The sequence below is a fragment of the Tenrec ecaudatus genome, chromosome 6 (assembly GCF_050624435.1).
Source record: "Tenrec ecaudatus isolate mTenEca1 chromosome 6, mTenEca1.hap1, whole genome shotgun sequence".
In the NCBI taxonomy this organism is placed as follows: Eukaryota; Metazoa; Chordata; class Mammalia; order Afrosoricida; family Tenrecidae; genus Tenrec; species Tenrec ecaudatus.
The window spans coordinates 123,231,853-123,246,969 of record NC_134535.1 but is presented as its reverse complement, the minus strand read 5'-3'; the positions used below and the strand labels follow the sequence as shown (position 1 = coordinate 123,246,969).

Genomic DNA, 15,117 nt, shown 5'->3' with positions numbered 1-15,117 from the left:
TGAGTATTCTCTCACATGCATAAATTTCTTTATTATCATTTCTTTATGCTGGCATAGCATTTCAGTGTAAAATAAAAAATATATTTGACTATATCTTAGTTTTGGACAATTAGTACCTTTTGATTGTTCCCTTTTTAAAACAGCCCTTTGGTAAATATTGTTGACTATGATTTGTAGCCACCACTCACTCATCTGTCAGTTTGTCACACTGTGGTGACTTGCATGTTGCTGGGATATTGGAAGCTGTGCCATTGGTATTTCAAATTCCAGTAGAGTAACCCCTGGTCAACAGGCTTCAGCAGAGCTTCCAGATTAAGAACAGATGAAGAAGCAGGAAGCAGTGCCCACTTCTCAGGAATTAGTCATTACAGACATGAATAACTGAGGAACATTGTCTGATACAATGCCAGAACCTGAGTCTGTCAGGTTGGAAGGCACTCAGAATACACGGGGGGAAGAACTGCCTCCTCAAAGCGGAGCAACTTTAATGATGTAAAATAACAACAATAGCTTTAGGGACATTCACCTATGGGTAGGAAGCAATTCAAAATTAGGGTGGGGGCCTGCAAACATCCAGTAATAATTGGAACATAGAGTGAATAAAGTATGAGTATGAAGCACGAATCTAGGAAAACTGAAGATCATCAAAGTTAAATAGAACACAGAGATTGATATTTAGGCAACAGTGAACTGTAATGAACTGGCATTAGCCATTCTGAACCAGGCAATCATACGGATTGTTATGACATGAATGATAAATTCAAGAGGAATAAAGATTAATTTTTGTCAAAAATAACATTTCAAGATCTATCTTGAAGCACGATGCTATCTGTGATAGGATAATATTCATGAGTGTACAAGGAAGACCAGTAACTACAATTGTTATTCAAATGAACAGACCAATCACTAAAGCCAGTGATAAAGAAATTCAAAGTTCTACCAACGACTTCAGTCTCAAATTGATCAGACATGCAAAAAAAAAGATTTGGCAATTAGGTATGATTGCAATGCAAGATTGGAAACAAAGAAATAACATTAGTTTAAATGAAGGCCTAGGTGAGGACAGGAAGCTGAATAGCACGTGATAGAATTTTGCAGCTGTCAGCTGCCTGCCATCCGCCTTGCCAATCTTGGGTTCATTTACCTCTGTAGCCACAGCCTATAGTTTTCCTGCCAGGCTGGGTTCATCAGACCTCACTGCTACACTTGTAAAGAAAAGTCATCCAGTTTCAGACCTGACTCATGGACTTGGAACATGGCTGCATTTTGATTTGCCTGCTTGAGTCATAATCTTGACCTACATCTCTCTCTATGTACGCATATGTGTCACGGGTTCTACTTCTCTAGTAAACTCAGATAAGATGTGACCTGAATTTAGATACTATCTCAAGAAATTTGACACATTGCACATCAATGACTGAAGAACAGGTGAGTTGGGGGAGGACACTAGGAACGTTAAATATGAAGAAAGCACGAGGTCATGGGAAATACAGGAAAGAAAGAAAAGACCAAAGTGGATGTCAGAATGTAGTTCAGAAACTGCTAAATCTAGAATTGATCAACTCAAAGAGCTAAGCAGAAAGAATTTAAAGGCTGCTGGAGAAAACATAACAAAAGTTCCAATGTAACGGGCAAAGATCTGGAGTTGGAAGATCAAAAGGATATAATTATTAATATATTTGAATAAACAGTTCTTGGAAACCATTTTGCTGATTCTACTTTTATTTTCACAAACCTAAAAGCAGCTTATAATTATACTTCAGAAAAGTACAAATAAACACATTTATTGCACATAAAGAACATTTCATATGAAGTATTGCACATGACAGAATTGATTAGGGAAGTCACATGTTTATTACCAGATAAGACTGATATTTTTACCAGTTTGAATAATACAGAATTTTTCCTAACAGGGATTTGCCATATCATATATTGCACATTTCCCAACACTTTTTAACCTTGCTTAAAAATAGTCATCATATTCATTTGTCTTTTCTTGGGAAAATGCTTTATTTAAAATTTTAAAGGTAAATAAAAAGAATACAGAAAGAAGGAAAATTCCCATTGAAAAGGACCTATCTGCATTGAGGAAGAGAAAACAAACAAACATCCAAACCAACATAAACATTATGAATACACGATTACTCCTTGGGAGAACTAAAGTTGCAAAGTAACTTAACAAACTTCTCTTCAAAGAGAGAAATATTTCAAAGTTTAATAGCATAGGCATTTACCCACTTTAAAATGTTCTCTTGACTTGAGAAATACATTCTAACCTATTATCTATGTTGTCAATTAATATTCCTTCTGCTTCTGTTCAGGTGATTTGGTTTGTTTTTGCTTCAACTCTTGAACCAAACTCACCGCCTTTTAGTTGACTTCAATGTATTTCAACTCCATCAGACTGGGGCAACTACCCCGTTGGATATCTGAGACAATACCCCTTTATGGGAGTAGAAAGCCAATTGTTTCTCTGGTGGAGCAGCTGGTAGTCAGCAGCCCCTCAGGTCACGCACTACCCCCCTACCATCTTTCTCCTTTTCATAGTGCAAATGCAAGGCGAGCACTTACTGTTGGTAGTCACTCAATAATAAATAATACAATTAAACCTAGTTTAAAACATACATTTCTGAATTTAAAAAATAATAAAGTGCATCTGAAACTATTCATTGTTTGGCATAGTCGTCAGTCAACCCATATGGTTTCCCGAGCATGGAAAGAGGATCCCACCATTCAGGTTTGTCTGCAATGCTTCTCATTTTTTCTCCACAGTTTTTCTTTGAAGAAGATTTTCAGAACAATTCGACAAAAATTTCCCCATAGAATCTGTTGGGAAAACGTCAGCCCATAGAGCAGCATCCACTGTCTCTCAGTTTCTCTAGTTCTACGGAAGTCGATAAGCAGATGTGTTTCTTCATTAATGGGAAGGTCTGCAACATATCCAGCGTAAACGCCTTTGACAAGCTGTGGCGCTGACATCAGTAGTATTGAAAAATGGGCAATTTCCAGACTCCATCACGTCAAACCTGTTCAACAAACAAGACATTATGAACTTCATCCATGGTTTTGGTTTAGAATTACATGAGAAGAAAGTTGTTGTTGGTGGTCTCTGCTTTTCTGCTTAGCAGAAATCTATGAGGCAAGATAATCAGCAAAAAAAAATTGCAAATTCATCTGCAGAGACAATAGAAAATAATTCATGGTACTAACATCTGGAAAGAATTTTCAAAGCTAAGAATAAAGAATTCCATTTGTTTCACTAGCATGTAATCAGGAGAGTGATTCTTAGCTGTTTGAGTTTATAGAACCCTTGAGAAATAATTCCCATGATGAATACATATTCAATATTTTTAACTGTTCATTCAATTTTAGGGTACCATTCATGGATATGAAACATATTTAGAATTCCTTTTCTAGAAACCTGCATTGCTGTCTCATTGATATTGCCTTAATCATTACAAAGCAAACTGTTTTTCCAGCTCTGAATGTCAGAAGGCAAAGATTAACATCAAACTTTAAAATTCCTACAAACTAAAAAATTTGTAGTTCTAAATTTTTTAATTCATAGTTTAGAATTTACTAGGAATGGAAAGAGATTCCATATCTTTAATCCTGGAGAAAATTTTCTCGCATGTTCACAGAAGCTTCCAATTAGGCATTAAAAATATTCTTATGTTTCGCTGTGGAAATAGAAACTGGAAAAATTCAAGAAAAACTCTTTTCCGACAACTCTTTTCCTCAGTAAAATATGGACACGAGATTGGAAATGTTGCTCTGTTTTCTTTTTCTTTCCTCATGGGGATTATATCTGGATTATTTCCAAGTGAACTATGGTCAGCCTGTTCCTCACACTGCAGTTCTGATCTGCCTGCCGTGGGCCATGGAGATTAACGAGGTGGCCCTAGAGGACAGAGTAGAGTGGCAATTCCTTGGCAATGATCTTTATGGGACAAAATCATCATGTTGTGTTTTCCATGGAGCCCCTCACTGCCACGGAGTCCACTCTGACTCACGAGACCCTATTGGACAGAACAGTACAGCCCAGGTGGGTTTCTGAGGCTGCACATCTTTCTCGTGACTGGAAACATTCATGGTAAAACTTCCTGAGGATGCAAGCAAAAGACATCGAAAATGCCTTCCTTTACAAATTCCAGAGGAGAAGCATACAAAAGAAGCTGTCAGCCCTATCCTCGGAAAAAGGAAAGCAGTTTGCTCAGAGAGGGGAACATTAAATGCTCTGGAAGGAGAAAGTGGAGACGTACCGGTTACTCAGTTCTTTGCCATTGGACCACTTCCATGTCTGATCAGTTTCATTATTCATTCCAATCCAGTGTCCCAGTGCACTCATATGTTGTTTTAGAAAGGTCTGGAAGAAAGCATGAAGAAAGCATATGTCAGACAATCTCTGAGGGTAAATAAAAAATAAAGCTTATTTCTCAGAAGTTGCAAGTAGAAACTTCAAAACTAAACTGATCCCTTATCACTTCCATATAGGATAGGTGTGGCTTTTTTTTTGTCTTTGAAGTTAAGCAATCCTAACAAATGAAAAAGATTAAATTGGACTCTCTTTTTGACATTGGATTGATCATATGGCTTTCTGTGACTTACATTTCCTACCGAGGAGGTAAGGTATTTTCTTAGAAGAAAAGGTTTCCCTAAACCACACAACTCTACAAGTTAAATACTATTACTTTGTAAAATTGAATTTAACTAGTATTATCTTACCATTTCCTTTTCAGAATCAAGGAGCGCAAGAGTAGCACCATGTTTCGAGCAATAGTCTTGGGCCGAGGTCCAGTTGCTGGTTTTAGTGGAAATATGGTAGCATTTTCTTTGGTACCCAATCCAACCAGCTGAACACGGAGAAGCTTGGCTGTCTGATGACACCGAGACAATAGTCTGGCCTGGACAATTGTACTGGCCCTCTGTGAACAGGAAAATGTGTTTGTAAACAAAGGAACCAAAGAAATACTTACAGCATGCAGAACTCGTTCAGGGGATTCTGGATTGTGTCAGGAGATAAAATAAAGGATAAAGCTCAACAGTGAGCACTTCCAGGAGGCTTTCAGCTTAGTGGTCCTCCATTGCATCCAGTTGTCACTGCACAGGAGATGCAATAGCAAGGTTGTCTCTGTTGGAAAGTTTCAGGAATATAGAAAACTCCAGAAAATAGTCTTTGAACTAGAAAGGGTAAACTGAATTATGCATTCCAAGTAAAGTTTGAATGCAGTGCTGAATAAGAGTGATTTCGTAATGCTCTAGATTTAATAATGCATTGAAAAGCGACAGAGGGAAGACTTTGCAAAGAAGTCAAAGGTTGGTGGTGTTTTGTCCAATTATAAAATTCCATGTTTGTGGAAAGCATAAGGGTTTCCTGGTGGAGACATATGTATTAGATACCATATCATTAAGTCTCTGAGAATTTCTAGATATAATATTCATTACCCTTCCACCATTTTGTGACATTTTAAGTAAAAGAGAAGGTTGCCCAGATCGTTGTAAATCTAGGGCTTAGATATTTTCTTCCTAACAACAATGGATGTGAAATCCAGTTTTTCTCATTAAATGTTCATTTACCTAGGATCTAAAGTACTCATCATTCTAGACCTAACCATGCGCTTAAATCGAATTGTCCCTACAGTAATGTATGAATCACATATGCTTTAGTAGTCAGGAGATGTTCTGGAAAATTCAGTAGTATTGAAAAAACATAGGGTTGCATTTAGTAGTGATTGGGGAAATAGTCACGGCTAGTAGATGTGAGGATCCTGAGTAGAGCTGCATTTTCTGACTATTTAGACACAATCAATCACTGTTCATTCCAATGGGAATGCACATCCCAGCTGCGAGACGGTGAATAAAGTCATGACTCACGGAAAACGGCGATGAGAGCTATGGATAAAATGGTGATGATGACAACATTCGCTACAGCACACGGGATGGGGACTTGAAGTGAACCTTCATGATATGTTGGAAGACGGGAGCTGGTGGCATTACCTGAAAGAGAGAAAGCTGATGCAGTCAGGCAGATTCTAGAAGTCAGACGGGACGGATATCTAACGCCCAATTGAAGCAATTAAATGTAGCAAAATTCTAATTTAATTTTCCCTACATTTTGAGTAAATTTTGAGTTTCTTTGTGGGTAGAAGGGAAACAATCCAGAAATAGTATTGAGGCACTAAAATAGGAACTACAATCTTAGAAAATCACAGGGGGCAGCTACCTCGTCCTTCAGGATCGCTATGCGTCAGCATCGCCTCCACGGCAGTGAATTGAGTTTGTTTGTGTTTTAGGAGGGTATGTAATTAGTAGTAGGATATTAATGATACTTCTTAGAGAAATAGAAAGGTAAACTTTAGAATATAAACAAATAATTAAAAAAGGGAAGAGAAAAATTTTGTGACATATTTTGGATGGAATATTTGTTAGGATGTCAGGGTTTTTAAAAAGCTACCTCATAAGAAAATATAAGTCCCTATTATGTTCTCAAAGCGAAATATATAACTTGAATAATATTTTTACTGACTATGAAAGTGTCTGCAACTGCTGAAACATCTTGTTCATAAAAGTAGGACCTTTATGACTAAAAGGAGTAGCTATAAAGGACATGAAAACATTTATGTTGTTTCTTTAAAACATTTATCTCAGGGTAAACTACAAAAGAACTATTTCATTCATAGGAAATGATCATATACTGGGTTTTAATATCAACTTTTGCCTCCTTTGGGATATGTTCTTTGCAGCATAAGTCTGCATTCAGATTTTGCAAGGGAACCATTGGCTCTGCTCCAGTCTGACTCTGTTACTGGAAGCAGCCCTAGCTAGGTAAGCCGGCCAGCTCAGAGATCGGTCTAGTTTCACTTCTTATCATGTGTGCATTACTCATGCTGCTTGGACCTAACTGGAGCAACAGGGCTGTTTGCTCCGGAAGTACTCATTCTGCCAAATACCGTGCTTTTCAGATCCTAACTCAACCCATCGCTCACCCAACAGATCATCCATGCAGATGACTCTCAGAAAGACGCTGCATCCCCTGGAGGTGGCAGTTCTTATTCACAGATGTCCTGGCTGGTGTAGAACAGCTAGGCATTTGGCTACTAACCCAAAGATTGCTTGCTTGACTCCAGCCTGAGTCATCTCAGAATAAAGGACTGGCTAGCTAATTAAGCATACTTTGTAATTTATTCATGAACTTGGGGGCTGGGGGAAAGAGGGAAAAAAGAGGAGTGGATTCCAAGGGCACAAATAGAAAGTAAATGTTTAGAAAATGCTGATGGCAACATACGTACAAACAGGCTTGATACAAAAGATGGATGGATTGTAACAAAAGCTGTAAGAGACACCCCCCCCCAAATAAATTTTTTTAAAAAAGACCCCAGTCTTTGAAAACCCCGAGGAGCACTGCTGTACTCTGAAACACATCAAGTGGCTAGGAGTCACAACTGATTTGGCAGCAAATGGGTTGGTTTGGCTTTTGTGTTACCCACCCTTTGCTTCATCACCTGGGTGACTAAACACTGCCCAACAGTAAACTTCCTCTAGGTCTCTCACTGGTCGTGTTCATGAACAGAGTTGAAAATAAATCAATATTTTTTTATGGAATCTCTCAAGGGCGGTGTTAAAAATTTCTATGAACAAAGCAACTACATGGCTGGTGTAACTAATAATTGAGCACATTTTTTGGATAATTTCAGGAAAATATTTAGGTACTTCATTCAACTTCAGTTCTCTCTGTAGTTATCAGATTGTTTCATCATTAGCAATTTTGTTTCCTTTTTGGAAGCTCGGATGAGCTATACGTTATGGTTCACCTGATTCCCTAAAAAGATCGAAGGTTTTACCCTCATTCCAAATTTGAATTTGTGTTTGTAGGCCAAAGCCAACTTTAGTAGAGATAACTGATAGTGTTCTACATGTAAATCAGTAGAACAATCTCATAGCCACATTCTCAGAAAACAATCCTTTCTTCTAGATTGTTCTATGACTGTTTTTTCCCCCTTAACACTCCGTTTATTCTAGATATCCCTTGCTTACAAGTAAACTCTAGTTCTTAATGTTATTGCTTTGGGCACCTCCTTTCTTAGGGAGCGAAAAGGGATTAAAAAAAACATGAGGGAAACGTCACAGGAAAAACGTAAAAGAAGCCATAGAAAACATTCTACGATTGGAAATATGATAGCTGTGTGGAAGAGAATTAATGGCCAGAAGAGAGGAAAATGTAGATAGCTAAGATGATAATATTTTTATTAAAAATAAAGGAAGTGATATATATGCCAAATTCATGTAGAATTTGAAGCCTGTGTTTAGAAGGAATAAATAGATGCTGAACTGAAGAGGGAGAGACCCACAGAGACCAGTGACGCAGGGGGTTTCCGTTTTCAGCCCTCTTTCATGGCGTTACCCTGGGAGCTGGCAGTGTGAAGCTATCCCTAAAATTAGTCTCTCCAACGTTGGAAGACTGCATAGTCCTAACCATGGCAGGACACTGTTGTAAAAACATGCGTTCAGGCATACAGAAAGTAGACAAATGATACAAGGTAGGCAACCGAAGATGTATTTGTTCATTTGGTCAACAGAATTGTTCAGGGATGCTCCCTGGATCATACACAGCAGATTATGGCAAACTGATGGAGAGAGGAGTAGAGCATTTATGTTTTCTAAAAAATTAAGATGATATAGATGGAAACAAAGTAAATGATCTCTAAAGATCTGAAATTCATCATCGTGGGTACCTCTCAACTCCTAACTATTCTACCTTCTATTTACTTCTTCCTATTTTCTTTTATATTTGGATTGAAATAGAACCCAAGTTCTCCAAAAAGACAAAACTCTGCTTTCCTTTAAGTACCATTATATACAAAAAAAGCTTCAAAAGATTCATGAAAAAAATGGAATTAAAAAGGTAATGGAATACTTTGAGGTACTTTGGAAGCCCCTCATATTACATATATTGTTAATATATAAGAAATCAGATCTGACTTACTTTGTTGTCCTTCCTCTGGGTCCGAGGAACAGTTCTCTGTTATGGAAGAATCTTCAGGAATCATTTCAGTATGCTTCAGGCTCCTTGGTTAATCTTAGGTTAAGTCAGTCTGCGGTGAAAGTCTTTGCTGGGCTCTTCTTCAGTCTGTGTCTCTTCTGGCACCTCAATATTTATACCCGCTGTGTTGTCTCCACCCCTTTCCTCTTTCCTCCTACCTCCCAGTGACACCAGTTCTCTTTAATGTATGCCTCAGTGACCCAGACCATGTACAACGTGTTGCTGTGGTGAGAGACAGGTTGTCCCTGCTGTCTGAAATGTGCTTTCTCACAATTGCAGGTGTAGCATGAAGGGGCACATGGGACTTTCCCAAGAACTGAGCTTTCTGTCTTTAAATATGTAGCAAACACAAATAGTTCAAGAGGCATTGTATGCTAACAAAGATAATTAAAAGATAGAAACTTAAGTCAGATTCTGTCCTTAGAGTATAAATTCAAGTCTGCATTTATCATACAAAGTACTGCTTTTTCCACTTGCTTCAAGACTTGTATTTTTGAGATGACTATAGTCCGGGCACTGAGTAGGTGATACGTCCCTGAAGTCCCATTCATCATTTAATAGCTGGTGTCTAGTCAGCACACACTATGCGCCCCACACTGTCTGGGCCATAGGTTTTATTGCTGAAGAAGGATGATCAGATCTCTCTCCTCATCGCTCTCTGGTGATCTCATAAGTTTTACTTAGGAAGCAATGATGGACTTTCCGAAGTGTGGATTCTCTAGTCCCTGGGGACTACTTCTTTTATTCTCCTAATTTAGAAAGATTATGTATAAAGTAGTTTCTCTAAAGCAGGAAATAGAAACCTGCGGTCTGGAACTTCCTCACCACGTTCGTTCTACAAGTGTTTACCTTCCAGCATGTGCTTCGTTTTCTTGTTAAGCTGATTGGTGTGAACACTTCCTTTATTTCACCTCAGGAATAGCATCCCTGACACACAACCGATTTTTGGTTGTTTTTTTCAGGTACCTCAGAAGCTCCAGAAATCTCAAGTGTAATTTTTATTTTAAAAAAAGAGAGAGAAAGAAAAACAATAAAGCGATGTTACTAAATATCCAAATAAGTTATTAAGGTTAATGCCAAATGAATGCAGAATATCTATAAATGGCAGTTTAAGTGGGGGTGAGGGTGGATAAAGATCAAACTATTACTCTGGTTAATAATCTTTGTGCCTAAAAATTATTTTACCATTAATATTGGTTTCTAGAACAAAGACATTCTATTTTCAGAGTAAAGTCTTGGTGAAATTGCTACACTTAGGTAGGTTTGGAATTGTTATCCATAGTGTATCAGTGAAAACACTTATGACACAAACAGGTATATGTTGGTTCTGAACGGTCGGTTTCCTTCCACTCATTTTTTCCACACTTACTTTTATTGCATGTTCTCCATATAGCTGCCAGAAGGGTTGTTTTATAATTAAGTTGTATCACTTTTTTGAGATTTTTAATTCCCCATTCCAACCCTCAATGAATTTCTATCAAACTTACCATTAAATTCTAGGATTGTATCACAATTGAAAAGGCTTTGTACACAGTTGGACCCTAGACCACCTCACCTACAATCCTTGGGTCACAGCCCTCTCAAAAAGTAACCTCTCTGTTGTTCCACAAAATTGACAACACATGCTCCCATACAGCAAATTTGAATTCTGTTCAGAAGATTCTTCCTCTAACAATCTTCATCTCTTTCTTACTCCTTTAATTCAGTCAGCAGCCCAGTGTGCTTGCCATCACAACTAAATTAAACACTCTACCCACCTTTATCTATCTCTAGAACATTTGTCAGTAGCTGGTATTATATAATCATCTAATCTACTTTCTTGGCTAGAATGTATGCTACTTGGAGGTAAGGACGTTGTCAGATCGGTCTTGTCTGTGTTTCTAATATCTTACCTAGTAACTGGGCATCACATCTGATAAAGAGTCAGTGAAAAGAGGAAGATCCCAGACAAGATGGATTGACACTGAGGCTGCAGCAATGGGGTCAAAGATACCCACTATTGAGACGATGGCCCACGAGGAGACAAGGTTTTGTTCCACTATGAATTATAAGCTCATAGAAGCAGCAGTCAAGAGATCCAAAGATGAGTTGCACTGGGTACATCTGCTGCCCAAGACCTCTTTAGAGTGTTAAAAAGCATGGATGTTGCTTTGAGGACTAAGATGCGTCTGGCCAAAGCCATGCTGTTTTCAATAGTTTCATAGGCATGTGAAAGTTGGACATTGAATACAGAAGACTAAAGAAGAATGAATGCATATACATTGTTCTACTGGAGAAGAATATTAAAAGTACCATGAATCGCTAAAAAGACAAACAGATCTGCCTTGAAAAAAGTATGGCCACAGTGATCCTTGGAGGCAAGGATGGGAAGGCTTCTTCTTATGTGTTTAGGACATGTTGTCAAGAAAGACCATTCCCAGGAGAAAGACATGATCTTTAGTAAAGTAGGGGGGGCACTGAGAGAGAAGACGGCCCTTGAAGAGAAGCATTGACAGTGTGACTTCAACAATGGGCTGCAGCACAGGAGCAGTGAGGATGGCACAGGGAGGGCAGTGTCTTATTCTGTTGTGCGTCCGTCGTAGTGTCACTAGGGGGTGGAATCCACTTGATGGCAACTAACAACAAGAAAAGCATGAGTTGGAATGCCTCAAGATATACGACAGCAACGACAGTATGTGTTCAATTCATATTTATTTAAAGAATGAATGGATGAATATGAGTGAATAAAAAATCCACATGAAAATGATAAGGTTCCAAATTATAGGATGCTATGGAAGGAGGCTTGTGAAATTTGGAGTTGAATATATGACTCACCACAGACAGCACGTGTACCTGGATGCTGCTAATGAAGGATGGAGGAGGAATCTTGTTTGGTCCCTAAAATGAACTTTCAGAATTTATTGCTTATATTTTTTATTAATTTCTTTGGTTTAACACACTTTTACATGCTGAGTTATTCTCTTATAACTTGATATTTGCATTAAACTCAAAATATGCCATATTCATTATGTTAAAAAGTATTATGAGATAATAGACTATTATAAATCTCCATTTAAATTCTATTTCATAAGATATAAAGAAAAAGAAATTATCTTTGGACACAGTGGTAGCTTTTGGCATGTCTTTCCACATAGTAAGATGGATTTCTGACAGGTGATTGAATGAGAGTAAAAATAATGGTCCATTATACTACATCTAGTGCGTGGTGGGTTGCTAACCATAAGGGGAGCAGTTCAAATCCACTAGTTGCTTCATAGGAGAAAGATGAAGCTTTCTATTCCTATAAAGATTTTTAGCCTTTATAGCCTAAAGGAGACAGCCTTTTACTCTGTTCTATGGGATCACCATGAGTTAGACTCAATTCTACGGCAGTGAGATTTTTGGAAACTGTATATTATCCTGTCTGGTGATTCATATAAAGAAATAAAAATAAAACCCACCACTATCAAGTCAAGTCTGGTTTGTAACAACCTTATACAGCGCTTTAAAGACAGTAACTCTTTACCAGATCAGATATCGTTATCTTTCTCCTGCAGAGTAGCTGATGGGGCTGAACTGATGCATTAGCAGTCCAATGCCCTGGTGGCATAATGGTTAAGACTTGGGCTAATAATGGCAAAGTTAAAAGTTCAAAACTACTCCTATAAAGAGTGGCAACCGCAGAAGCCCACAGGGGCAATTCTACCCTACCTTATAGTGTCACCAAAGACTCAAAATCAACTTGAATGGCAGTGGGGCTGATTTTATATAAATGTAGTAAAGTAGTGGGGCAAGAAAAAAAAAGAGCTTCAAAAAGATGGAGTGACACAGTAGCTGTATTGATGTGCTCAAACAGAAGACCAGAGGAGAGGATGACACAGGCTTGGACAGTGTGTCGCACTAGTGCACATGGGGGCAGGCACTCTTGTGCACATGGGGTCACGTTGAGTTGGAACTGACTTCAGGACACCTGACAACACCTGACAATATAAACTTGAAATTTTAATATCTTTAACTGGGCATTATTCTTTAAATCTGAATCTTCCAGAATGGTTTTGCATATTGGCATTATGAAAAAAATTACCAACACCCTCTACCCGAGCTTTATGGGCAGACATTTGATGATCTATAACTGTTTCTTTTTTTTATTATTCCATATAAGCCCACCACCAAAACAAGAGCCAAACCAGTGGCCTTCGTGTCAATTTTAATTCATTGAGGCCTCGTGTGTGTAGAATAGAATTGGCCTTGAAAGAGTTTTCAAAGGCTGTGACTTTGCAGAAAGTGTATCCCTAGGCCTTTCTTTCCGAACATCTCTGCGTGGGTTCAAATGACCACTTTATATCCATAGGCAAATGCTGAATAGTTTGTACCTTCCAGGGACTCCTCTGCCCTTAAGTTTTTGTTCCTTGTCAAAGCTAAGGCATTTTAACTTTATAGAGTATATTCTTGCTCTATTTCCTTCTGTTCTCAGATATCTTATGACTGACCCTTCTAATTTTTATTTTACATTGAATGCTGCCTCAACAGGATCTTCCTTAACCATCTGTTTAAATTAGCTCCAATTAAGTCATTGTCAATGACCTCATTCCCTTTTACTTCATAGACTTTGACAATTTTACAAATTCACTTGTAAGCACAAGAACAAGATCATGCCTGTGTATTCAACACCGAGTCTCTAATATCTAAGAGGACCTTCAAAAAAGGTCATAGAAAGGTCTAAGAGGGCCTTCAAAAAAGAAATGGAATCAAAAAAAAAAAGAAAGAAAGAAATGGAATCGAAAGATAATGGTTTTTCCCCTTAGTAACATTTTGAATGTCTTTTGAAGCTCTCTCACATGAAGCACTTATTAAGAGTCCAGCTTTAAGAAGCCTACATTTCTTCCCTGAGCTCTTATTATGTATTCTGTGAATTAAGTATATTGCATCTGATTAATAAAGGTTTCATGAAAACAACATAAATTAGAAAATTAATTTTCTAACACTAGTAACCATTAGGCATTTAATGATACTTAAAGGAATGCTCATCTGATAAAAAGCATGAGAAAGGAAAGTTCCTCATTTGATGCAAAGCTCGAAGAGATAATGGCTGAGAACTGATGATATCATTGTTGCCGTGATGCAAGGAGAGTCTGTCTGGGAGAGCAAAAGACAGGATGCTGCAGTCTGGCTCAAGGGACTGTATGGTACAAGGACTCCTGTTATGTGCTTAGGAGTTCTGAGTCTGAGAAGCTAAAAATAGGAGGAAAAGTGAAATTGAAGGGGACTTGAGTCCTTAGTGACATACAAGTTCATTTCAAACATATGTAAAAAAAAATTCTCATCCTTTCAGCTCTGAAAGGGAAAAATAGATATGTCAATACTGAAAAGTTAGTGAAAAAATAGTGATACTATTGCTATTGCTAATAATGTCTATGTTTATATATGAGTATAGGTAAAAAATATTGCTATAAAGTCATACTGTTGGTGGGTCCCAACAAGTTGGTTCTGACCATAGTGGCCCATGTACAACAAAACAAAACACTGCCCAGACCCACAGCATCCTCACAATTATTCCTAGGCTTGAGCCCACTGTTGCAGCCCCTGTGCCAGTCTATCTTGTTTATTGTCTTCTTCTTTGCCACTGCCCCTCTACTTCACCAAGTGTTATGTCATTCACCAGGGACTGGGCTCTCTTGACAACATGTCCAAAATCTTAGAAGCATTAATTCAACAAAAATATCAAAATGTGAAATTATTATTTCTCTTACGTCTTCATTCTAAGTTTATAAACTTCCAAAGGGAGTATTAAGTTCTCTTTACCCCTTGCCCAAAGGACCCCTGGTGACATAGTGTTTACTAGTTGGGCTGTGATCACCCGGTTGGCAGTTCAAAACCACCGGCGGCTCTGAGGGAGGAAGATTTTCTACTGCAGTAAAGTCATAGTCTCCGAAACCCACAGGGGGTCACGATGAGTCAGCATTGACTCAAGGCAGTGGCATCAAGCACTTTCCGCAAGTGGACTATGCTTTCTTCGTTTTTACCGTCTTCAAATGGCAGAAATTTGGCATCGTTTAAATGCGCTTTGAGTTTGGGGAACAAAAGGAGTCTGAAGGGGC

The 15,117-nt window shown here is 38.2% G+C and overlaps 1 protein-coding gene across 1 annotated transcript; it reads right to left on the bottom strand.

Moving 5' to 3' along the window:
• Window positions 1–2,917: 2,917 nt before the first annotated feature.
• Window positions 2,918–9,047, bottom strand: CD69 (CD69 molecule). The gene is made up of 5 exons (XM_075553356.1): window positions 8,984–9,047; window positions 5,875–5,997; window positions 4,726–4,925; window positions 4,263–4,366; window positions 2,918–3,026 (listed from the first exon to the last, which is right to left on the bottom strand). Exons 1-5 carry the CDS (start codon window positions 9,045–9,047, stop codon window positions 2,918–2,920), a joined length of 600 nt encoding a protein of 199 aa, XP_075409471.1.
• Between the last annotated feature and the right edge of the window lie 6,070 nt (window positions 9,048–15,117).